The sequence below is a fragment of the Athene noctua genome, chromosome 2, assembly GCF_965140245.1.
Source record: "Athene noctua chromosome 2, bAthNoc1.hap1.1, whole genome shotgun sequence".
Classification (NCBI taxonomy): domain Eukaryota; kingdom Metazoa; phylum Chordata; class Aves; order Strigiformes; family Strigidae; genus Athene; species Athene noctua.
The window spans coordinates 94,238,368-94,260,863 of NC_134038.1; the positions used below are offsets into that span (position 1 = coordinate 94,238,368).

General features: G+C 38.5%; 1 protein-coding gene across 1 annotated transcript in view; it reads right to left on the reverse strand.

Annotated features, from left to right (window-relative positions):
* The window catches only part of LYRM4 (LYR motif containing 4), a 107,889-nt gene that overhangs the window by 81,378 nt on the left and 4,015 nt on the right, over nucleotides 1-22,496 (reverse strand). The window contains exon 2 of the mRNA XM_074899633.1: nucleotides 2,777-2,897. Within this exon, the coding sequence (XP_074755734.1) occupies nucleotides 2,777-2,897 (121 nt within the window). The remainder of the gene's footprint in view (nucleotides 1-2,776; nucleotides 2,898-22,496) is intronic.

The following is a 22,496-nucleotide window of genomic DNA, read 5'->3' on the forward strand; positions in this document are numbered from 1 at the left end:
GTATACCAGTCAGAGATTAACAAAGCCTGCCTGTTCTTCCTCTCTTTCCAAGGCAGCTGAAAGACCTATCTGATGCCGAGAGATAATCTTTAGTCTAAAAAAACTTCACAAAAAGGTGCAAGACAAGACCCACACCCCAGAAAGAAGAGTCCACCCTATTAAGAGTCAGTTTTAGAGAAATGGTACCTTTTTTGGGGGTCTACAGTAACAAGGCAATCTGGCTGTGAAGTCAGACAGGAGAGTTTTATTTTAAAATCTGTCCCTGACCCATTATGGCTCAGATGAGTCAGTAGAACCATGCTTTGTCAAAAGAAAAGCTGGAAAGCTTTTATTTTAGCAAGACTTACCCACCATCTGACTTAGAGCTGTTGTTTACTATTTAGGCTCATAGAACCAGCGAGAGCCAAATCCTACCCACATCAAGTTAGGATACCCCAAGTATTAAATGTACTATATATAAATCAGCATCCTCATCACCCAGATACATACCTACAAAGCAGGAACAGAATTTCCCACCTATTTCAAGTGCTTTGATATGTTGAAATCGAAATATTTTCAGAAAAAAAAGAGTACTTGCTATTATAAAAGAGTTGCGTCAAGTAGGTAGTAGTTTAGATATTTTAAAACAAAAATAAATTCAGTACACTTTAGTCATACATTTCACAGCAAAACAGTTATTGTGGTAGCCTCACTAATGTTTTCCTGATTTATCAAAGATATAATGTTTACATTCTTACCTACAACCATTACAGAGTATTTTCTGACATGCTGAAAGGTATTTATCTTAGTCACAATCTAGAAAATATTTTCTGTAGCTTTTGACTATGGGAGACACCACATCCACAAATTGTTACTACTTTGATAGAGATTTCTCTAAGTGGCAGAATCTGACTCTGTGAGTTCTTATCTCTTGCTGTGACGGATGCACTCCTCCTGTTTGAACTAACTGATCTTTGGTCCAGGCAGATGCTCAGCAAGTAGGCCTAACTCAAGTTAATCCTGTTGTCAGAGGCTATCAGTGAGAACTTAGCACCAAACGCCCCCAAAAATGGTTTGGCTGGAGACTGGGCTTATAAGCAGCTGAAACTGCATTAACACAGCAGAAAATCTCACTACAAATCCACTACTTCATGTTATAAATATCTGCAGTCATCAGGGTCTCCTCCATAGCAGCTGGCTCCATGGTGATCTCCCCTTGAGTAGGAATGCCTCTCAAGGTTACCCCTCAAGGCTGAGAGATCCCTTACCTGACACCAGGCATCAGCTGGGTGGTAAGTGACACTTTATGCATGCATGTAACATTTAAGATAAGCTTAAGTGATAATCTTTGTATCCCACACTAACTTTAAGTGCAGTAAATACAAGAGTATTGACGACCAATCCATCTGCACTTATTAAATATTTTACATACCGAAACTTACTGATTAGAACTCAATAAACTAACTCCTAGCTCTGATCTGAGTGATCTCTGACTCTTCTCCTGCAACACCCCCTCTTTCACTGTCTTCTCCAGCTTCCAATACTTCCCTGGAGAATATTGGATATCAAAGCTCTCCAAGATAAAAACCTCAAAAAGAAGAGCTGAAAATGCTACTCATCACCTACAGATATGAGTAAAAACATCACAACATTTAAATATAATCGCATTGAATCAATCCAATCTGAATTGCTTCTTTGAGAAACACTTTTAAAATACAAAAATAGCAGTGTTTTGGTTCAAAGAAGATAGCAAAGCTATGGCAGCACAAAACACCACCTGCTCCTCAGAGAAGAAATTCCAAATAAATAATTTAGCTTGCACCAAAATATTCATATTTAATTGCTGAATCAAAGGGCCCAGCTTCCTACCAAAATAAGAATTCAGCTAACTGACCTGGTGGTTGTTAAAAGATTAATTTTAAAACAGACCATGGAGGAAGAGGTGAACATATTCATTTGGTATTTAATAAAAGTACTGTTGAGCTCTGACCAGTGTCACTAAGTGCAGATTTTGCAAGGAGGCACAGTTTAAGCATTGCAAGCGCCCTTAGAGTTCAGAGGTAGAAGCTTGCTTTCTTCAAATTTCCAGTGGTCACTCTACATAAGACAGTGGGTATTTATGAGAAGTAACAAAGTATCTAAAGTTCAATGAAGTATAATTCATGTCTAAATAACGTGGTACCCAGTGGAAGGAGCAGAGATCCTATAAATGATACTCAGACAAGGTCAGAGAAAAATATTGCAAGTGACTAAACTTTTTCCAGAGAAAAACCTATCACCCTGCTTGGACATATTTAACCAGCATTTACTTAATTCACTTTAGGATATTCTTATACTGCTACTGTTCTAAAACTGTATCTGGAGGTAGGGAAATACAAACACAGAATGCAAGACTATTTGGAGTGTCACAGCCACTCTTCTAAACCTATGATGGAAGGAGGAAAGCATGAGGAAAGGAATCTAATACACAAGCTAGAGGAAACAGATTCAAAGGAAAATTAGGGTAGAACATAGAAGCAAGTGAAGAGATAATAAAACAAACAGCAGAAAAAGCAAAAAGGGCATATAAGCTTTTAACAGTAAGGCCTGTTCCAGTTAATGGAACAAACATCCCTAAATACCCTATTGCAATCATCATGGATAAATGGATGTTTCCCATCCTCTCTAACTCATACTGTTCTCATACTGTTCCTCCAGAGATGTTTTGAGCAAGCATCTATTTTTTTCTATCTGTAGTGGCATAAGACAGTTAACTGAGGAGTGTACAACTTAGATAAAATGAGAGAAATAAACATACCTGCCGATGAATAACCTCTAGGTTTGCTTTGGCTTTATTCACTAGTTCTTCTATTTTTTCAGAATCCTTTATATTCTTGTTTTCTCTGAAGGCATCTCTTATCCTTCTGATGGCATACGTTCTAAACACAAACAATAAGATGACATTTATTTATGGGTGTGATGCAGTTTATAACATTTCAACATTCTTTAAATCATTATGATCTTTAAAAATAAATACACACACACATATGTTTTGCCCAGTTTTATACATATATCTTTTTATTCAGGGTCTTGTCTTGCCTGAGTTGAAACAGTGACCAGATTCCTTAACTGAAAAAAAAATTGGCTTCACTGGAAGGTATTATAGAAAAATTTCATACCAGTCCAGTCCTTAGCGCATGTTATTGCTGTAAACATACTGTTGGATGCCCAGCATGGATAGTGCAAAGCTTAAGAACATACATCCCCAAATTATTTTGAATCAGTGCAACTATTCTTATTCTGCATAACCTTAAAGATCATTGAGCAACCACTCATTATACCACCATTATATGTTATTACTAGTTCTGACATCTAGCAGTCAACAAAGGCAGATGGACCAACCATAACAAAAGGGGCTCCTTCCCTGTCACCCCCTTCCCCTCCTGACAAAGTATACTTCACCCCTCAGCCCAACACTTCCTCATCCATTTCCCCACGAAGAAGGAGGAACTGGACACAATATCTTCAAGTAGGATGAGGTTATGATCTCTAGTTTCAGACAGGTACAAAGCTACAGCCATCTTCAAATCTCTCCCGTTCCTTTTCAACCTAGTAAAGAACCTTTATGCAGTCTGTAATGTACTGCTCAATAAAAAACAGGGCCTATATCAATATTAAAATAAATTTTTCAGACTCAACAGTAGATACTTTCTTTACACATATGCTTGGCAGGGGAAGGAGAAATGGCAGTAAACTGATCCTGCTCAGCTCTCTTGATAATGTCCCACTTCCCTGTCACCACATCACATCACTATCATTTTTACTACAGAAAGTAAAAACCCTATGTGTGGTGCAGGAAGGAGAAAAAAAAAAGGTTGCGGCAAACACCACAAATAGTGTAATATTTCAACAACCATTTTCAGTCTTGTATAAAAGTGAAACATGAAACACAAAATTGTCTGAAACACGATCATAAACCACTCCAAAGACGATGTTGAAAAATAAAAATACTGGGGGAGGAGACTGAGGAGGGGAGAGCAAGAAGAGGAAAGATGAACAGCCAGCAGCACTCCGTACCATTAGATGGTGCTATCCAGCTCCTAATGCAGCCTCCACTGGCCAAGCGGCATATTTTCTCTTTGAGCTCATAAATAATACATTTCAGTCACAGAAATCAGGATGGTTATGGAGTACCACCCTGCTGCCACACACCGGCAGATGGTGCGTGCTTTTAATTAGGGCCTGTTCACCTATAATGTGACACCGGGGTGCGTGCGTGAGTGAGTGAGTGTGTGTTTGTATGTGTGAAGTTAATAGAATGTATTAAATATGGAAGCTCATTCTCATCTGCAGCTGCTGTCCTAGCGCAAGATTTGAAGGGGAAGCTGCTTATTTCTTCTAGAAAAGAAACAGCCCCAAATAATTAAGATGTAGTGTAATTTTGTTACTTCATAATGGATGTAATTCTAATCACTCCATATACATATGTAGGGTTAAACTGTGCAGAAACAGAAAATATTTTCTGAAAAAAGGGAAGGGTTTCCAAAAAGATACAAAATACCATATATATATATATATATAAGCTTAAAAGAAAACAAGAAAAAGCAAGTATCCATTACTGGGTACAAGTTTTTCAAAATGAAATACAAATGAGTAAAAGCTATCTATATGAAAAACATAGATGGGACTAAAACAAATTCTTGTTCAGTATAACACCTACAGACTGGTTTTTTTTTTTTGTTTTGTACATATGGTGCATTAATTGTTCTATTTTTTCTCTCTTCCTCTCATTACACCCAACAGTGGTTGAGAAAGATATGTACTTAGAAAACATCATCAGATCAGTTTTGATCACTAGTCAGAAAGTTGCACTGTTTTTTCCTTTTAAAATTTCTTTAAACCTTTATAAACTTTGACACCCAAATTAAGTTTTCACATATGATTTAACACAATCTTAATTCTACAGCTAAATCAGTACATCTCCAGTATTCTCTAAACACACTTCAAAGACTAGCTCTATGGTACTACTGTTTACTAAGGTTCCACTGAGATTCAATATATCACTTAAAATAAGGATGAGCTGAACTCAAAGCTCAAACCCAATACTATAATGACTATAAAACATCCTTTTTTCCCCATTGAGAGGTGCCAGGGAAACATTTCACCAACACTCAAATTCTTTCAAGATTATGTAAAAAGTGTTAAGTCAAGATATAAACAAACTGGCAGTCTTAGGTTGGTTTGTTTGTTTGTGGTGTTTGTTTTTTGTGGTTTTTTTGTGTGGTTTGTTTTGGTTTTTTTTTTTAAAAACATCTTTTTATATGCAGTAACAGTTGTGAGCAGTGTCAATTCCAAACCTCGGTACTCTCTACACTTCAAGAGTTTCTGAACTAAAATGTACTAAAAGCTAGTACTAACATTAGGTCTGTGATATTGCTGAGCTCTTTTGAAAGTACAGTGAAATAGGTACAACATGTAGTAAAGATACACACACTATGAAAAGACCTTGTTAATTCAGACATATATCTGTCGATCTTTTTAAAGAGCACTAATCCAGAGATCTTCAGGTTGATGAACAGGCTGGTCAGCTGATCAGCTACTCTAATGATGTGTATTTTCAGTTCAATATGCATAAACACCAAAACCAATCATGTACCATTTGAAGGCATGGCTCGAAATACCAGTGTGGCAGAGAATATATGGCTATCTTCATAAAACTTCACATTAACCTAAAAGCAGCAGCAGTAACTGAAGACAGACGGACAGATGAAAAGCCTACCAGCAAATGAAACACTTCCTGTATTTTATGGATGATTATTTACGAAAGCTGGCACAAAGGAACTGAGGGCAGTGTGAGTGAATGGGAGCTGCTGCAGTTTTGCCACCTCCTTGGTAGGCACAGACCTTCACTCTGCCTCCTTCAGACCAGCACAGACAGTCTGATGTTTGGCCATGAGGTGAGCCAGTAACCTGACAAAAGGCCAACCTACCAAAAGGTTGTTTTGTTTTGTTTTTTTCTGGATTAGTGAGTTCCATCAGCTCTGCAGGGAACTAGATCAGCATTAGCTCTGAGGAGGAGGGAATACCACAGTACTAATTTAGATGGATACAGTTTGTTATAGCCCCCACTCAGAGAGGCTGAGCAAGCTGCATAAACAAAGAGGACTCTTCAGTGAGAAGGTACTAAGCAAACTCTCCAGAAACAGAATGGGAAAGCATTTCTGCATACAAGTACACTCAAACAGCTCCTACAGACCTTGGGAAAGGTCCTAGGAATGCAGTATTCATTAATACTCATCATGTTCATTAAGAAACATCATTGCAAATGAAAACTCAAACTGCATTTCACAACTTACTATTTTTCTCACTATTCTTTGGAAAGAGATACTGAAAAATGGCTGAAAGATGCAACGAGGCATTTTCTATTTGTCATCCAAGCACACTGAAATTTTAATAGAGAACACCTCTGATTTTATCTTCTGCAAGCACCTTCTAGCAAGCTAGTGACAGCAGGTCCCAAGCAAGAGTGTACTGTTGAATATATTCACTCAGCACTCTCTTAGATATGCACACTCAAAACACTTTTTGTGATCCCTACTTATGTGCATCTGTCACACAATTAACTCCCAATTAAATCAAAAGTATGTACTCAATGGGTAACAGACTCAGTGTGATGGCTTCAGACCAAAGCCACCGCAGGTGGATGGCTACGCAAGGTAACAGATGCACATCAGTAGAAAATAGAAAGAATGGTTGGGCATTAATACGGGAACAATGCCAGGGCCGAAACATTACCACAGACTCACAGGGAATGGACACTACCAGCTAATGTTAAGTCAACAATGCCCCCACATAATAGTAAAAAACCACAGAGTTATGGTTAGAAAACAGTATTTCCCCTAATACTCAGTCATTCACCTCTACCTTCAAAGAGTTCATCTTTTTCCTTCCCTGAAGCACAATTGAAAACCTAACATGTGTCCTCATAAAAATGAAGCCTACGAGAAGCGAAGTCTGAAACAACAGCTATTAAGGAAAAATGAAATCACAACAGAGGTACTTTAGAAAATAATAGCTGCTTGGGGATTTAGATATTTTTATTTCAAAATGTTTACTTATGTCATGCCTGACCAGAAAACAAAAAAAATCCATTTCCTCTTCAAGTCTTCACTCTTGTATCTGTGCTCTGCTAAACAAAGTGTAAGAAAAGAAGCTGAAACACTGTGTAGAAATACCTGCTTTTAACTAACTACACAGTACTATGTCTTCAAATTAAATCTGCCCAAGCAATATTTTTCTCAGCACCACTTTGCATTTACCAGTATCACAACACGGTAAAGGTGTAAGTCATCTTTCCAAGACAGCTTTACAAACATGTCAACATCTTGTCTTTGTGACTGTGAACAAATATAATGTATTAATAGATCACATCACAGTTATAGGCAACATACTGCGAAACATAATGGCTATTACAAATTGTAAGTCGTTGAGCACGTACACAAAGAGGAGGATCGCAGTACACAACCTGTGCAAGCAAAACAGTTACAAAGAAGAGGCCAACAGGTTAGAATATTCAAGTCTTTCAAAAAAGATATAAAGTAAAATGTATTTTTCCTTATTAGCTTAAGTTGTATTTAATAGATTAAGGCAAGTGATCAGTAGCCAACCTCTAGGATGCCCGCTGTGGTTAATAACTCTGAAATGAAGTACACGCTTTTATTTAAGGACACAATGTGCAAAAGTGAGATACTGATTTACAATACAGTAATATTATATCAAATGAGGGATCGTTTTCATAACAGGTCATTGTCTCCTTTCATTAACTGTATTTTCTTACCACTTCTCCCTTCCAATTACCAATATAATTTTTCTATTAAGGTAGAAACAGCATGATTTTCAGAATTTCCCATTATTACTTGCAAACTGTGCACCAAATTAATTTCCCTAACTGAATTTTCAGAATTACATATAATTTAAAAATGGAAAGTTTTCTAATTAAAAAATATCTGCAAATAATCATTTTAGCTTGCTTTAAACGTTTATTAGCATTAGTGAGGATGTCTCCATGTACAGAATTATTTCAGAGGGAATGATTATCTTTATATATGTGTACATATTTCCATATATATGTATGTATCTACATCCTTTTTTTCTCTGTAAAGGTCTCAGTAAAAACACCAATAAAGGTGAAGCAAAAGCTGCACGCAATTACCATTTAATACTAAAAAAAGAAACATTTGACAACAGATGTGTGTTTGATACAGTAGTAAGTACTTCACAAGGGAGTAGCTGTGACTTGTCTAATTAAACACAGGATGCACAGAAGGGTGTGGACGCACTATTTTATCAGAAAGGTGTTCCTCAAACTCCATGACTAGACAAATTTTCAGCACTGCCACCTCAAGTTACAGCACAACAACAGTGACACCTGCCTGTTTTCTAAAACCAAAGAAAAGCCTATTCCTGGAAGCAGGATTTGTTTGGGAGAGTGGGGGTGGTGGCTGGGACAGGAGGAGAGAAGTGTAAAGAAACAGATAAATAAGACTCTCGGTTAACCCAGTATTATTTCCTTGAATTTTCTGTTCAGAGTCCCTAAACAGTCTTCACAAAAAGTCTATAGAAGGAAACCTACAAGCCACTACTTGGTTTCTCTGCTAATATACAAATATGAGTTGCAATTGAATTGTGAAGAAATATGTCCAGAAGAACAGCACTAGAGATACTTTATGAGAGATGAGAGAAAGAACAGAGGAAAGGGATAACAACTGATGAACATTAGAAAACATGCTTGAGAACTGGTGACAGTGACTCAGTGTATATGATACATGTCGTATGATCAGATACAAGGATCTGTAACTTATTTCTAAAGCAAATCTTGCTCCTTTGTGTCCCTTATCTCAAAACTTCTAATAAAAACTTCAACTGTCTCTGTGCATGTTGCGCTAGATCAGAAAAAGCTTCTGAGTGCCTATTTCAAAAGTTTCTTTCAATTTTCTTTAACCAATCTAAAACCTGAAAATTACTCCCACATTTATATATATATAGACACACACACCCCCCTCCTGTGGCTGCTTTTAGGAAAGGAGAACTTTTTTTTCTGACTGTATCCTTTCATCAGTCTGTGCTTGTACCCTTTTCAAAGAAGAGAGCATGGATGACCACTCAATCAAAACGATCACAGAATCACTCATGTTGGAAAGCAGCTCGGGGTCTTTCTAATCCAACCTCCTGCTAAAAGGCAGGTCAGCAATGGGATCAGACCAGGCTACTCAGAGCTTTGTCCAGTCAAGTCTTGAACACCAGGATTGTGACTAGCCTCTGGGAAACATGCTCAATTGCTTGGCTGTCCTTGTGAGAAACATCTTTTCCTTCACTTTACATCTGCTGTCTCTTGTTCTCCTGCTGGGCACCTCTGGATACTTTGAGGGAATGGCTGCTATTAGGTTCTCTCAATGCTTTTTCTTCTCCAGGCTGAACCAGTCCAGCTCCTTCAGCCTTTTCTCACAGGGCAAGTACTTCTATCCCCAATCACCTTTCTTCAGGTTATCCATGTTTTTCTCGCACAGGGGGTGGAGGCAAGATTGGATGCAGTACTCCAGCTGTGGTCTAACAACCTCCCCTCAATCTGGTGGCTGAGCAACTGCTGATACATTTCAGGATGCTCTTGGCCTTCCTTGCTGCCAGGGCACACAGCTGGCTGTCTACTGGGCTCCCTAGCCCCTTTTTGGCAGAACTGTTCCCTGGCCAGTCAGTCCCCAGCCTGTTCTGTGGCTGAAGCATCTCCTTCCCAGGTGTAGGACAACACACTTGTCATTACTGAATTTCATAAAGCTGCTGTTGGCCTTTTCCTTCAGGCTTCTGAGGTCCCTCTGGACGGTAGCCCTGCCTTTGAGCACACTGGCTCGCTGATTTGGTGTCATCTGTAAACTTAATGAGGAAGCACTGATACTTCCTCTGGGTCATTGATAAAGATGTGAAAACAATCAACCCCTGAAGACTCATTAAATACCATCCCCTAAGCTCCAGCATCCAAACAGTCTTAAAGGTGCATGGCTATCCACCCACCCAGACTGCAATACCCTAACATGGATACAAGAATGTTGTGGGAGTCAGTGTTGAAAGCCTCACTAAAGTAGAGGTAAACAATACCCATTGCTCTTCCCTTGTTCATAAATCCAGGCAATCACATTGGTCAGGCATGATTTACCCTCAGTTCCCAAACATCACCTTCTTCATGCTCCCACAACACTATCAGTGCCATTCATAGTTAACTATGACTATTTTTGCAGTTCAGTTTTTGTTGCTATACTTCTAAAAATAAAAGCAGTTATTGGCTTAATTCTAAGTGTAAAGAATCTCTGCAGAAGGGAGTGCTTTTCAGAAGGTCAGGGTTAAAAGAAAAAAGGAAATATGTCCAAACAAAAGCGTTCTTTTAATCTTAATTGGAGTTGCAACTGCAATGTTATATTGTAGAAGGAGGTTAAAAGAGAGGGTTACCAGTGAAGGACCCAATCGAACAAGTTGTTCAGTTAACGAGGCACTGGGCAAGGATGTGCTGCTGGAACTAGAAACAGAATTTGCCACAGATGAAATAATAGCTCTCTGCTAAGCTTTCACTGCCAAGACCCTGCCAACTGCTCACCAGGACACTTGGGATAGCTCAGCAGTCCAATTACCAGGTGGGGACTGCCTTGAAACCATACGTTCAAATCCTGACAAGGCTGATTTCTCTCTTCTTCCTTTTGAGGCAGATATATACTGTTCCATTTGCTGTGCTGCTGTTTCTGAACAGTTCTTAAAAATGGCCTGGCCTGCTGTGAAATGCCATTACAAATTCCATTATACTTTTCTCTAAAGATTCAAATTTTAGTCCAACGCAGTGGCCAGATTTTCTCTCTTCAGCATGGCTAGGGGTTACCTTCCATCCTAAGAACAGATGTAGCTTAGCTTGTGATCATACAACACATGCAGGACAACCAGACGATCAGGTCCAGTCAGCATGGGTTTATCTCCTTCTACGACAGGGCAAGCTGCTTATCGGATGAGGAAAAGGTTGTGGATGTTGTTTACCTTGACTTTAGTAAGACCTTTGACACCGTTTCCCACAGCATCCTCCTGGTGAAACTGGCTGCTCGTGGCTTGGATGGGCACATGCTTTGCTGGGTAAAAAAATGGCCGGACCCAAAGAGTTGTGGTGAACGGAGTTAAATCTGGTTGGCGGCCGGTCACGAGTGGTGTCCCCCAGGGCTTGATTTTGGGGCCACTCCTGTTTAACATCTTTATTGATGATCGAGACGAGGGGATCGAGTGCACCCTCAGTCAGTTTGCAGATGACACCAAGTTGGGTGGGCGTGTTGATCTGCTCGAGGGTAGGGAGGCTCTGCAGAGAGACCTGGACAGGCTGGAGCCATGGGCTGAGGCCAACTGGAGGAGTTTCCATAAGGCCAAATGCCAGGGGCTGCCCTTGGGCCACAACAACCCCCAGCAGCTACAGGCTTGGGGAGGAGTGGCTGGAGAGCTGCCAGTCAGAGAGGGACCTGGGGGGGTTGATTGACAGCCAGCTGAACAGGAGCCAGCAGTGTGCCCAGGGGGCCAAGAAGGCCAATGGCATCCTGGCTTGTGTCAGCAATAGCGTGGCCAGCAGGGACAGGGAAGGGATCTGACCCCTGTACTTGGCGCTGGTGAGGCCGCACCTTGATTCCTGTGTTCAGTTTTGGGCCCCTCACTACAAAAAGGACATTGAATTACTCAAGTGTGTCCAAAGAAGGGCATCGGAGCTGGTGCAGGGTCTGGAGCACAGGTCGTACGAGGAGCGGCTGAGGGAACTGGGGGTGTTTAGTCTGGAGAAGAGGAGGCTGAGGGGAGACCTCATCGCCCTCTACAGCTCCCTGAAAGGAGGTTGCAGAGAACTGGGGATGAGTCTCTTTAACCTAGTAATAAGTGACAGGACAAGAAGGAATGGCCTCAAGTTGCGCCAGGGAAAGTTTAGACTAGATATTAGGAAGCATTTCTTTCCAGAAGGGGTTGTTAGGCGTTGGAAGGGGCTGCCCAGGGAGGTGTTGGAGTCCCCATCCCTGGAGGTGGTGGAGTCCCCATCCCTGGAGGTGTTTAAGAGTTGGGTCAACATAGTGCTGAGGGATGTGGTGTGTAGTTGGGATCTGTCAATGTTAGGTCAATGGTTGGACTGGATGATCTTCAAGGTCTTTTCTAACCTAGACAATTCTGTATTGCACCTCGTGGAGACTATAACTGTTCATTTAGAAACCCACTGGGTGCTAAGCAGCCTTGCAGGATGCAACTATTTCCCACTTGTCAACGGAAAATTATTTGTCTCTGATGAAGCAACAGTGCTTAGGTTTTTTTAAGCAACAAGGCAAAGAGCTGTAGGGTATTCTAACTTCTTGGACTGCAGTCTGGTTAGTGTGGATCATGATGAGATTTTGATAGGACATTTCTGAAGCACAGCATTATTTCTGAAACTAAAGATTTACATTTAATAAATATCTAGTTACAGTCCTCATATTATTCTTTTAATATGGAAATGATAAAAATGCCAATTCCTTAGGAGAAAAGGGATCAAATATCAGAAATGCATTGACAGCATACAGTTTTAAAATATTAAGTGGGATATTTTGACCTAGAAAAGACTTCAAGAAACAGTTCTCTGAAGGCTATGCGAGGTGAAGCTTTGTTGGTCATTTTGACAGGCTAGTAATCTTGAGCGTACAGAACATTCTCCAAACAAACTTTTATTTTGCAAAAGTGATTCATGGATTCTAGTAATAAAGATGATTAATTCTGCCTCTTGATTTTTGCTCAAGTAAATCTGCACTTTTTGAGAAAGATTTTAAGCATCATATGTCCAAAATGAATCTAGTAAAAACACCCTACATTGAAATTAGATAGGATCCAGTCATCTCATCATGAAGACAGCAGTAAACCGTAACTAATTTATTAAACAACCCACAAGAAGTAACAGACCGTTGTTCTGTCTGTTTATAGACAACACACTAGACGTTACAGGACTTGGAATATTGAAGTAATTCTCCAAACTTTATCCTCTCATCCATTTCTATCAGCTTTACAGCTTATCCGAAAACCTTTGTTTCTTATAACTCAGTCAGCAGTGAGAAACATCCCCCACTGCACCTCCCATCACCATACTGCTATAAATGAGGGAAGGTCATTGAGCCAAGCACTACATGTTTAGTTTAGCAAATTTAAAACATCAGTTTTGACAACAATGATAGATATTTGAAATTACAATGGAATACTCAGCAGCACAGAAAATTATAATATATGCAAAGCTTATTAGTCAAACCTAGAGCCTAAAAAAAAAAAATCAATTTGGAATGCATAACAAACCCACCATCCTACTCTGTGCATACAACAGAGTACTGAATATTATTTTTAGACATTTAGGATTGTAAATAGAGTGCCTTTGGACAATACAAGAAATGCTTCAGGAAGCTCAGATACAGACTACTGTGATTATGTTACCAGAGGCTCCAAAAAAAATAAATGCAGCTTGTTTTGTGCACTATGAATGCTACCTAAGGCACAGAAAGTCAAGTGAACTAGATCCTTCCTTCTGTATTTTTTCTATTTAATTAGTTACAGGATATGGAGGTCTTCACAAATATTTCTTCTGAGCTGTGTATGGCCTCCACCTCTAAAATTGCAGTGCATACACTCTTACTCTCCAAACTGTAGATCCCAGCATACAGTGCAATACTTTGATCTGACCAGACAATATATCATTTAATATCAGACAGAAAAATGAGATTAAATATAAAACATAAGCTATGTTTGTCCAGTGAACACAAGTCATTCAATAAATGTGCCAACAGACCTTCTGTGCATTGAAGCAGCTTAGTCTAACCACAGGACCGGAGATCAGAAACATTCAGGTAGACAAAGAGACAAAGAGAGAGATCAATTTTCTTTCTCCAAGAAGAGAAACATCGACAAAGTATTGGGTTTTAACCTAGTCAAGACCAAGTATGTTAAGTTCAGATGTTAACATTTAAAGGTGAAGATAAAGCTAAGGGAAAGGTCAGTAATTTTTAAACAGTTTTCCAGTCAAACTCTTTAACGCTCTTAGACACACTAAGAAGAAAAAACAATCCTCTTATTCTATTTCTATATCTATGTATGTATTCTATTGAATGAGAGTAAGTTCAGACTGGTACATTTATGTATCACAAAAGGTTCTGCATTTCAAGCCAAAAATGTGTTATGAAAAACCCCAGATAATACTTAATAGCTAATGAAAAGTCACAAGAAAATATTCACTCACATGAGTGATGGCAGCACTTTTCGTTCTTTATTTGTGATTAAGAAAAAAGCTCATACAGCAAACACCAACTCCTTTCCCTCCCATAAGCACATGGCTGTAAGGAGATAACAACTACTCTAAATGTGGAATTAACATCTGGCTTAAAACTCAGTAACTCAGACGAGCACTGGCTAAGGTTACCACGTGTGACATTAGGAGAGGAAAAGAGGTATGAAGAGTGGTCTATTATCATAACAGTGTTTTCAGTATAATGTTTTATTATCAGGGTAGATTACTTTCCCTTTGACACACAACATGACCTTCCATTACCCAGAGTAGCAGATAAGGTTTCCAATCTTGTAATAAATTACCCACAGAAGTTGCAGAAGAAGTCCCTAGCTAATTGTTGCAATAACTTCCACTGATAGAGAATTTCTCCTTCAAGGATTCCAACAAATTATTGGGACATAAAACCCCACAGTCAAGCCTCAAAATCCAGATAGGTTGGTAAGTACTGCCACTAGTTCACAGAACAAGCAGTTCTGTGTCAGTATGTAAGTGTAGTATACTTGGTTGCCCAACACCGCATCTCCATAGCTGGCAGGAATTACGTTCATCCTATGTTTTCATTGCTTTCAGATGCTGATGATAAAGGTGCCACCATCAGTTTGATAAATATTCACCTTCACATGGAAAATCTGCAAATAACAGCCAGCAATTTTTCGTATAAATTATAGACTGAAAATAATAAATCAACAAATTTAGTAAAAAATGTGCTCAGTAGCTCTGGAAATCAGGAAAGCTATTTAGAGGTCTACATGAAATAAATTTCTTATTGTTTTGTAAACAAAACACTTGAACATTTATTTTCATATGGTAAATTAGTCAGGTCAGGAAAAAGCATTATGAGTGAGACATCTAATTTACTTTAGACAGTGATAAAACTGCTTAAATCAATCAATAAATGTTACTCCCTTCAAAACTAGTTTACATAGAAAGACCATTAATTTGAAAACCTATTTGACAATCTATTGGACTAAAAAAATGCTGTGATATTTTAGATGAGTCAGAGATGTTTTCTGGAACTTAGCAGGTTAGTTTCAAGGCAACACAACGCCCTTCTACTTGACATCCAGAACATAATTCAAGCTATAAACTCCGAGGACATACTGCAGTTTCTACTATGTCTTAAGCACTTAATTTGAGCTGTAGTGACTTTAAAGCATTTTCCTAAGAAGGAAGCAGCCTGATGTTATTTAAATAAATAAAAACACTGATTATAAGGGGAGGCACATTTTGATGAATAAATGAATTTATGAAGAATTCCATTAGTGATTCAATCCAAAACTTGACAAAATGTGATTGCTTGAACCTAGCCCCTTCCACTCTCCGTTTCCCTGTTCTTAGCTGTGATTAACAATGCAAATAAATGATGGCTTCTGAACTCCCCCCTCCTCCCCCCTCCCTTAAAACTTTCACAGCTATTCTAACATAGCCTGCAGAAAAGTGTTTAACATTCACTGAACATGTAACCATCAACAGCAGCTATCCACAAGATAAACTGATTCTCTCCAACACCAAGGCTCTGAAGAAACTTGTATCCACATTTCTCCTGCTTATGAAAACGATGATCAGAAGTTTACACCTGCCTGTAACTGCAACTGAGCATAGTGATATCTGTATGTTTGTTGGAGAAAGCCAATGCCAGTAATTAAATACTACCAAGCAAAATTACCATGTATTCCACAAGCAAATACTAGTTAGCAGAAATACATGCTGTGCAAGAGAAAGATGAAGACAACTCTGTAAAGACTGACCTCACAGGATACAATAGACTATTCTCACAGGCACTTAAAGTCACAGAACTAAATTGAATTATATAAGCTTCAATACAAGAATGGATTAGTGATTATTGCAAATATATTAGAACTGATTGTAATTTTAGGGAGAGATTTTTTTTTTCCTTAAACACATACTTTCTCTGACAGCTATAATAAGACAATCTTACTTTTATACAAGGTAATGATTTAGAAACAGGGCTTTAATATTTCCAGACAAGGGTATCCCACACAAGCAGACTGAGAAGGACTGTCAAGGCCTGGCAATGAAGTTTGTGGAGATTCTGTTATATTGAGAATCCCACAAGAAATTTTTAATCTCACGCTGGTTTGATATAAATGGAGCTGTATTTAAATAAATACTAGTTTCTTGCAAAGTATATTAAAAAATGCAGTTAATTGTGTCAATTTACAAATCAGCATTTTCTAAATTTAAGTTAAACACTGTTTGATCTAAATGCTATCAAGTTCAAAAAGAAAAAAAAAAGGTCTGCAATTCAATGAAGATTAATTTGTAATAACACTAACACAACTATTATACTTCTGGCTTTCACAATAGCTTCACAGCTTGCTTTAAAGAGGGATTTTTGAAAAAGGATTACTGGGATGAAGCAGAAGTGAATTCCTGACATCCTGATACCAATACATTCATACACACACATAGAAGCATAGGCTTCTTTTCTTTAGAAGATTTAAACGTGATTTAACCAATTGCTACTTATTTTAAAAGTTAGAAAAATATATCTAAGCAGCAGCTTTTCCCAAGACTTTGTAACAAACATGATGCTGAAGAAAAGTCTAGTCCTAAGTATTATGAGTCTCTGAATATTAGCCAAGCCTGGCATTTAGCCATTCACAGCACAGGAATTTCAAATTTTCCTGAAGAATAATTTAAAGATTTTATTTCATACACATTCTGTTAAGGAAGACAGCATCTGAATACAACTGAATTCTTTCACTTATCATATTAATTTATCATATTAAATATTCAGTTGTACGATGCAGCCTGAGAAAAATGTTAGAATTTTATACAAAGTTCAGGTGAAAAGGAACAGAATAAAATTAAAAGTAGAAAAAATCTGAGGGAAAAAGGCCATTTTCCATAATGCCATGCTAGCCAAAATATTGTGTGAATGACTTGCGGCATCTTCGTTCTTGAGAAAGAACTATGACAACAAGCAGAACCCCCAAAAATATTCCTCACTGAGGACATCATCTGTACCAAGTTCTGCACAAAACATTTGTCCAATAGCTGGCCTGAGTATTCACACATTGCAAGAAAACAATCAAGAAAGTTTTGTTTTCATGCTCATTTTTCTTGGAAAACCATGTAAAATCTAGGACTGTACTTTCTTGGTCAGAACCCAAAAAACCATGGGAACAGCTTTATCAAAGAAGTAGTTCAGACAGCATCCTTGCTATTGGCTGATGCAGCAAGTGGTTCTAAACATTGCCAGATCGACTGCAGTTTCTATTTTTTTTTGCAAAATTACATTGATTTTTTAAAAACCCAGAATGTCGATCTTCTAATGATTACTTGAAATAATAGCCTGTATCTACTGTATCTTGAATAAGTCAATGTTAGGTAATCAGCATCTTTCCATCATGGGCAACATACAGATGGATACAGTGAACTAAATATTAAATCACAGAATCATAGAAAGGTTTGGGTTGGAAGGGACCTTAAACATCATCCAGTTCCAGCCCCCCTGCCATGGGCAGGGACACCCTCCACTAGACCAGGCTGCTCAAAGCCCCGTCCAACCTGGCCTTGAACACTGCCAGGGAGGGGGCAGCCACAGCTTCTCCATACAACCTGTTCCAGTGTCTCACCACCCTCACAGAAAATAATTTCTTTCTTATATCTAATCTAAATCAACCCTTTCAGTCCTACACTCCCTGATAAAGAGTCCCTCCCCATCTTCCCTGTAGTCCCCTTTAAGTACTGGAAGGTTGCTATAAGGTCTCCCCAAAGCCTTCTCTGAGCTGAACAACCCCAACTCTCTCAGCCTGTCCTCACACAGGAGGTGCTCCAGCCCCTGATCATCTTCATGGCCTCCTCTGGACATGCTTGAGCACACATACAAGAGTAAGAAAAGGAGGAGGTATGCTAGGACAGCATCTCAATACTTAAAAAACTATTACTACATTACAAAATGTTTTTAATTTACCAGAAATCATATGCATATGTCTACTGGCATGAATCACTGCCAGAGGCAGTAATTTTTCTATTACTCTCGTTAGTTCTCAAACAAATTCTACTGGTAATTAAATCTTACATAAAAAGAAAAACGTCCTTGTTCTACTGTGCTATACAAAGAACACAAATAATGTCTTAAATAACAATCACATCAGATTAACTCAATTTGGGTGCCTTTACTAAAATAACAAAATCCATTAATCAGTCTTTTGAGGAAGCCCCCACTCATGTGTCTTCCGACTATAAAACTTCAGCTTTTCCAGAACTCTGTATGCCATGTATGTGCTACAAACTCTCCCTCCAAGTTATTACTATTCAAAACTCTGCCAAAAAAAAAAAGGAAGTCATGAAAATTACATGAAAACCAATGGGTATTTATTGTCTAGGAAGAGCATAATTTTACAAGGATAAAGTGAAAGTATTTGGAAAATGACAATTACTGTTGCACCTTTAAATCCAAGAAGGCAACTCTTAATGAATATGATCAACAGAACTTTGATGGAATGATTTTCAGTTGGGAAATGTTACTATAAAAAAAAAATATCAAAATATTTGGCAAAATTGTTTCCATTTGGTTTAAAATTTCTTTTCATAGAAATATGTTCTGATGGTATCAAATGGTTGTTTTGACATTTTTGGAACAGAATGCTTTAGTTGTCTTTCCAAAATATTTTATATATAGAATACTGAAGTCAAATAGAAATACTTGAATACTGTCAGACTCAAAGTCTGACAATGCAAAATCATGTTCTTACACCTCTAGATTTTCCCCCAAAGAGCATGCATTTCCATGTTTTACTACAATTCAGAGTATAATCATCTCAGTCCTCTTCACAGTTCCCATCCTAATCAGTGGATTGAGCACCATCCAGGTCTCTAAAAGTGCCAGCATCTCTATTCAAGCATACATGGTTCTGATAGAATAAGGCAATATACATAAAAGAACCTAAAGTAACACAACAGCAAAATACCTTCATGGTATGTGGTCACTGAAATAACAGCCAAAATTTAACTGTCCAAAGAAATCAATACTGATAAGGTTAACCTTAATCGGTTAAATCTGTGTGAATGCTCTACAAAACTGATCTGTTTTGTGCACATGCAGTGCCTGTTTTCCCATGATTTCAGGTCACACAGCTGCCAGGCCAAAACAGGCATTTGCAACAGTTCAGGATGATAAACACCCTGTACCCAGGACACGTCTCTGTTTTCTCATTATTGTTTTTGTTTTGGATTTTTTTTTTTTTTTAAATCACCATTTAGGGTTTTTTTTCCTCCCTAACATGCAGAAGCATGACACCAAGATCTGACAATCTGCTGGCAGATCTTGTCAATCACAAACTTCATTTGGATAACCAGTGAGAAAAAGGCTTATTCAGCTTGGATAACTGTCACATGTAAAATTTTAACACAGTTGTTAAATTACCTGAGTGACAGAAGTGCAAAAAGAACCAGTGATCAGATGCTATATACTAGGGCCTTAAAGCAAAGAAAGATTTTTCAATTAAAGTGACCAAATAAGGTATGTTGGGAAGAAGATAAAAAAAACGATTTCTGAAAAAGTGTATTTTTAAAAGATTTTATTTGTCGTGAACTATTTTGTTGAAAGAGCTGTTAGCAGAATCTTAAAAGCTTTATGCCCCCTTGAAAGAACAGGTCATCATGAAAGTCCAGGTCAACTCAACCTATACTCATGGAAAAAATCCAGACACTTTCATGAATTGGTGCTCATGTTTATCTATCTGACTATTCCCAGAGCCTGCTCCTTCCCCAGTATCAGGAACCATTGAGAGAGGCACCATGCAGAAGCGCACAGTCAGAATTGCTATAGCAATAACAACTTACTCCTGGACGTCTTTCTTCCTACTGTTACAGCAGTAGGAGAAGGCACCCTCTGAGCAGCTCCCCTCCTTTGCATGGGCTCATTTGGTGTGGCCAGAAGGAGCCTTTGCTGAAATCCAAGACCATAAACCCCTCAGCCTACAGCCCATGCACAGAAAGCCCTTGCAGCCTGCCAAACCAACCTACTTGATCAGATCTGGGTAGCCCTTTTTCCCAAAGGAATAGACTATAGGCTAGACTGACAGGCAAAGCAACGTGAGGAAAGTTAGTCTATTAAATAGACAACAAGAGATTTCTTCTGAAGACAATGATTTCACCTCATATAACCACCTGTATAAGTTTCTACATCAGGCATGCTGCAAGAGGACCCACAAAGGTCCTATACATCGAATTAAGTTGCAGCATGTAAGAAACCTTCCAGGTCCTATATGTAAGAATGGAATCAAGGCACAAACGCAATATACTGACTTTGCATTGATGCTCCACCAAAAGTCCATCTCATTCCAAGTGACACAAGGTATTAAGGGACTAGATGCAGCATCTGTGCCCAGCTGCCAAGGAGGAAGAAAAAAGGTTGCATTCATTCTCAAACAAATAACAACAACTCTCAAACAACTCTGACACGATAGATGGCAATAAAATGATCCTGTAAAAAAAACATAAACACCTGGAAGATAGATAAAAAAAAAGAAGGCAGAAAGCTGAGGTACGATTTAATAGAGACATGACATGATTTTTTTATGTTGCTTCTTAAAAAATAAAGAATTGGAATACCATCTAGGAAATGAGAAGATGAACACATTTAGAATTTCTTCTTTTTTTAGTATCTTGTGTCAAATTTATGCTCAAAGAGTATCCTATAGCAGTTTCACATCTTTCTCCGGAGTACAGTATCTAAGAATCTTGCCATTATGCATGCAGAAAAATTAAAATAACAAAGCGTATGCCAATATACTGCTATGTCCCAGTTCCTCACCTTAGCATAGAAAGTTGATCAGCACACTCACTATTTGAGCAAGGTTTTAATCTGGTAGCAGTTAGCAAGAATTCTCAAAATGGAAAAGACTGACATTAGTGGAACAGCAACAGAAACAATGAGAAATGGTACAATGCTAAACAAGACCCCTCGTCCAAATGTTCAAGGATGGCTCTTTGTTTATTTTTGTGTTTAATCAGGAGTCACAATCAAACTTTACATAATAACAGCTGGCATCTGACACAGTTCCTTCCATTTTCCTATTTGCAAGAAGCAGACTAAATCTTGCATACACAGCAATGATCAACAGCTGAAATTTCTTCTTAAACACAGATCAGCTTATTTTTTATGCATATCAGTAAGAGTTACCCCTCTACACATACAGGATACGCAGCCATTCGTGCCAAATTTAATGATACTGACTACGAACAAGACTTTTTTTTTTTCAGACCCATCTGGACTTAAAGAAGTAGCAACTCATTGCCATGAAGAAAAAACAAACATTTTATTTGAGTGATGATCATTGTTCTTTACTGATTTCATACATGCAGAAGACCTCAAACTGTAGAAACATGTCCTAATATTAAAACTTCATCTCACCAAACTTTTACATTAAATTCAGATATTAAGCTTAGTACAAAACCACAGGAATCACAAACTTTTTTATTGAGAACAGCTTTAATGCCACAAAACTAAATACATCTTAAGAACATGTTCTGACCTATCTAGTGGAATCCCTAAATTTTTACTTCCTAAACTTTCATTCAAAACAAAAAAGCCACATTTATCATAAACACCTTGGGATTTTTGAAATGAAGATTGTCTACATGTTGATAAAATCATTCAGAGACAGACTAAATCAAATTCTGTATGACATTTACCAGAAACAAGTGGAAGGTCCTGCATGTGGGAGGACACAGTCAAAGAGCCCAGCACAGGCTAGGATCTATGTGTTTGGAGAACAGCCTCGCCAAAAAAGAGACCTGGTGGAGAACAAACTGAACGTGAGACAGCAGCATCCCACTGCAGCAACGAAGGCAAATCAGATCCTGGGCTGCATCTGCAGGGGCATTACTAGCAGAGACAGATGTGATCATTCCACTCTGCTCAGTGCTTGTCAGGCTGCACCTGGAGTACTGTGACCAGTTCTGGTCCCCATGATCCAAAAAAGATGTGGACAGACTGGAGAAGTCCAAAGGAGGGCCACAAAAATGATCAAAGGGCTGGAGAACCTGCCCTATGAGGAAAGACTGAAGGAGTTAGGTCTTTTCTACCCAGAGAAGAGGCAGCTCAGGGGGGGAGATCTTATCACAGCTTTCTGATACTTAAAGGGCAGCTACAAAGAAGATGGAGGTTCTCTCTTCACAAGGAGCCAGATGGAGAGGATAAGGGGCAGTGGGTACA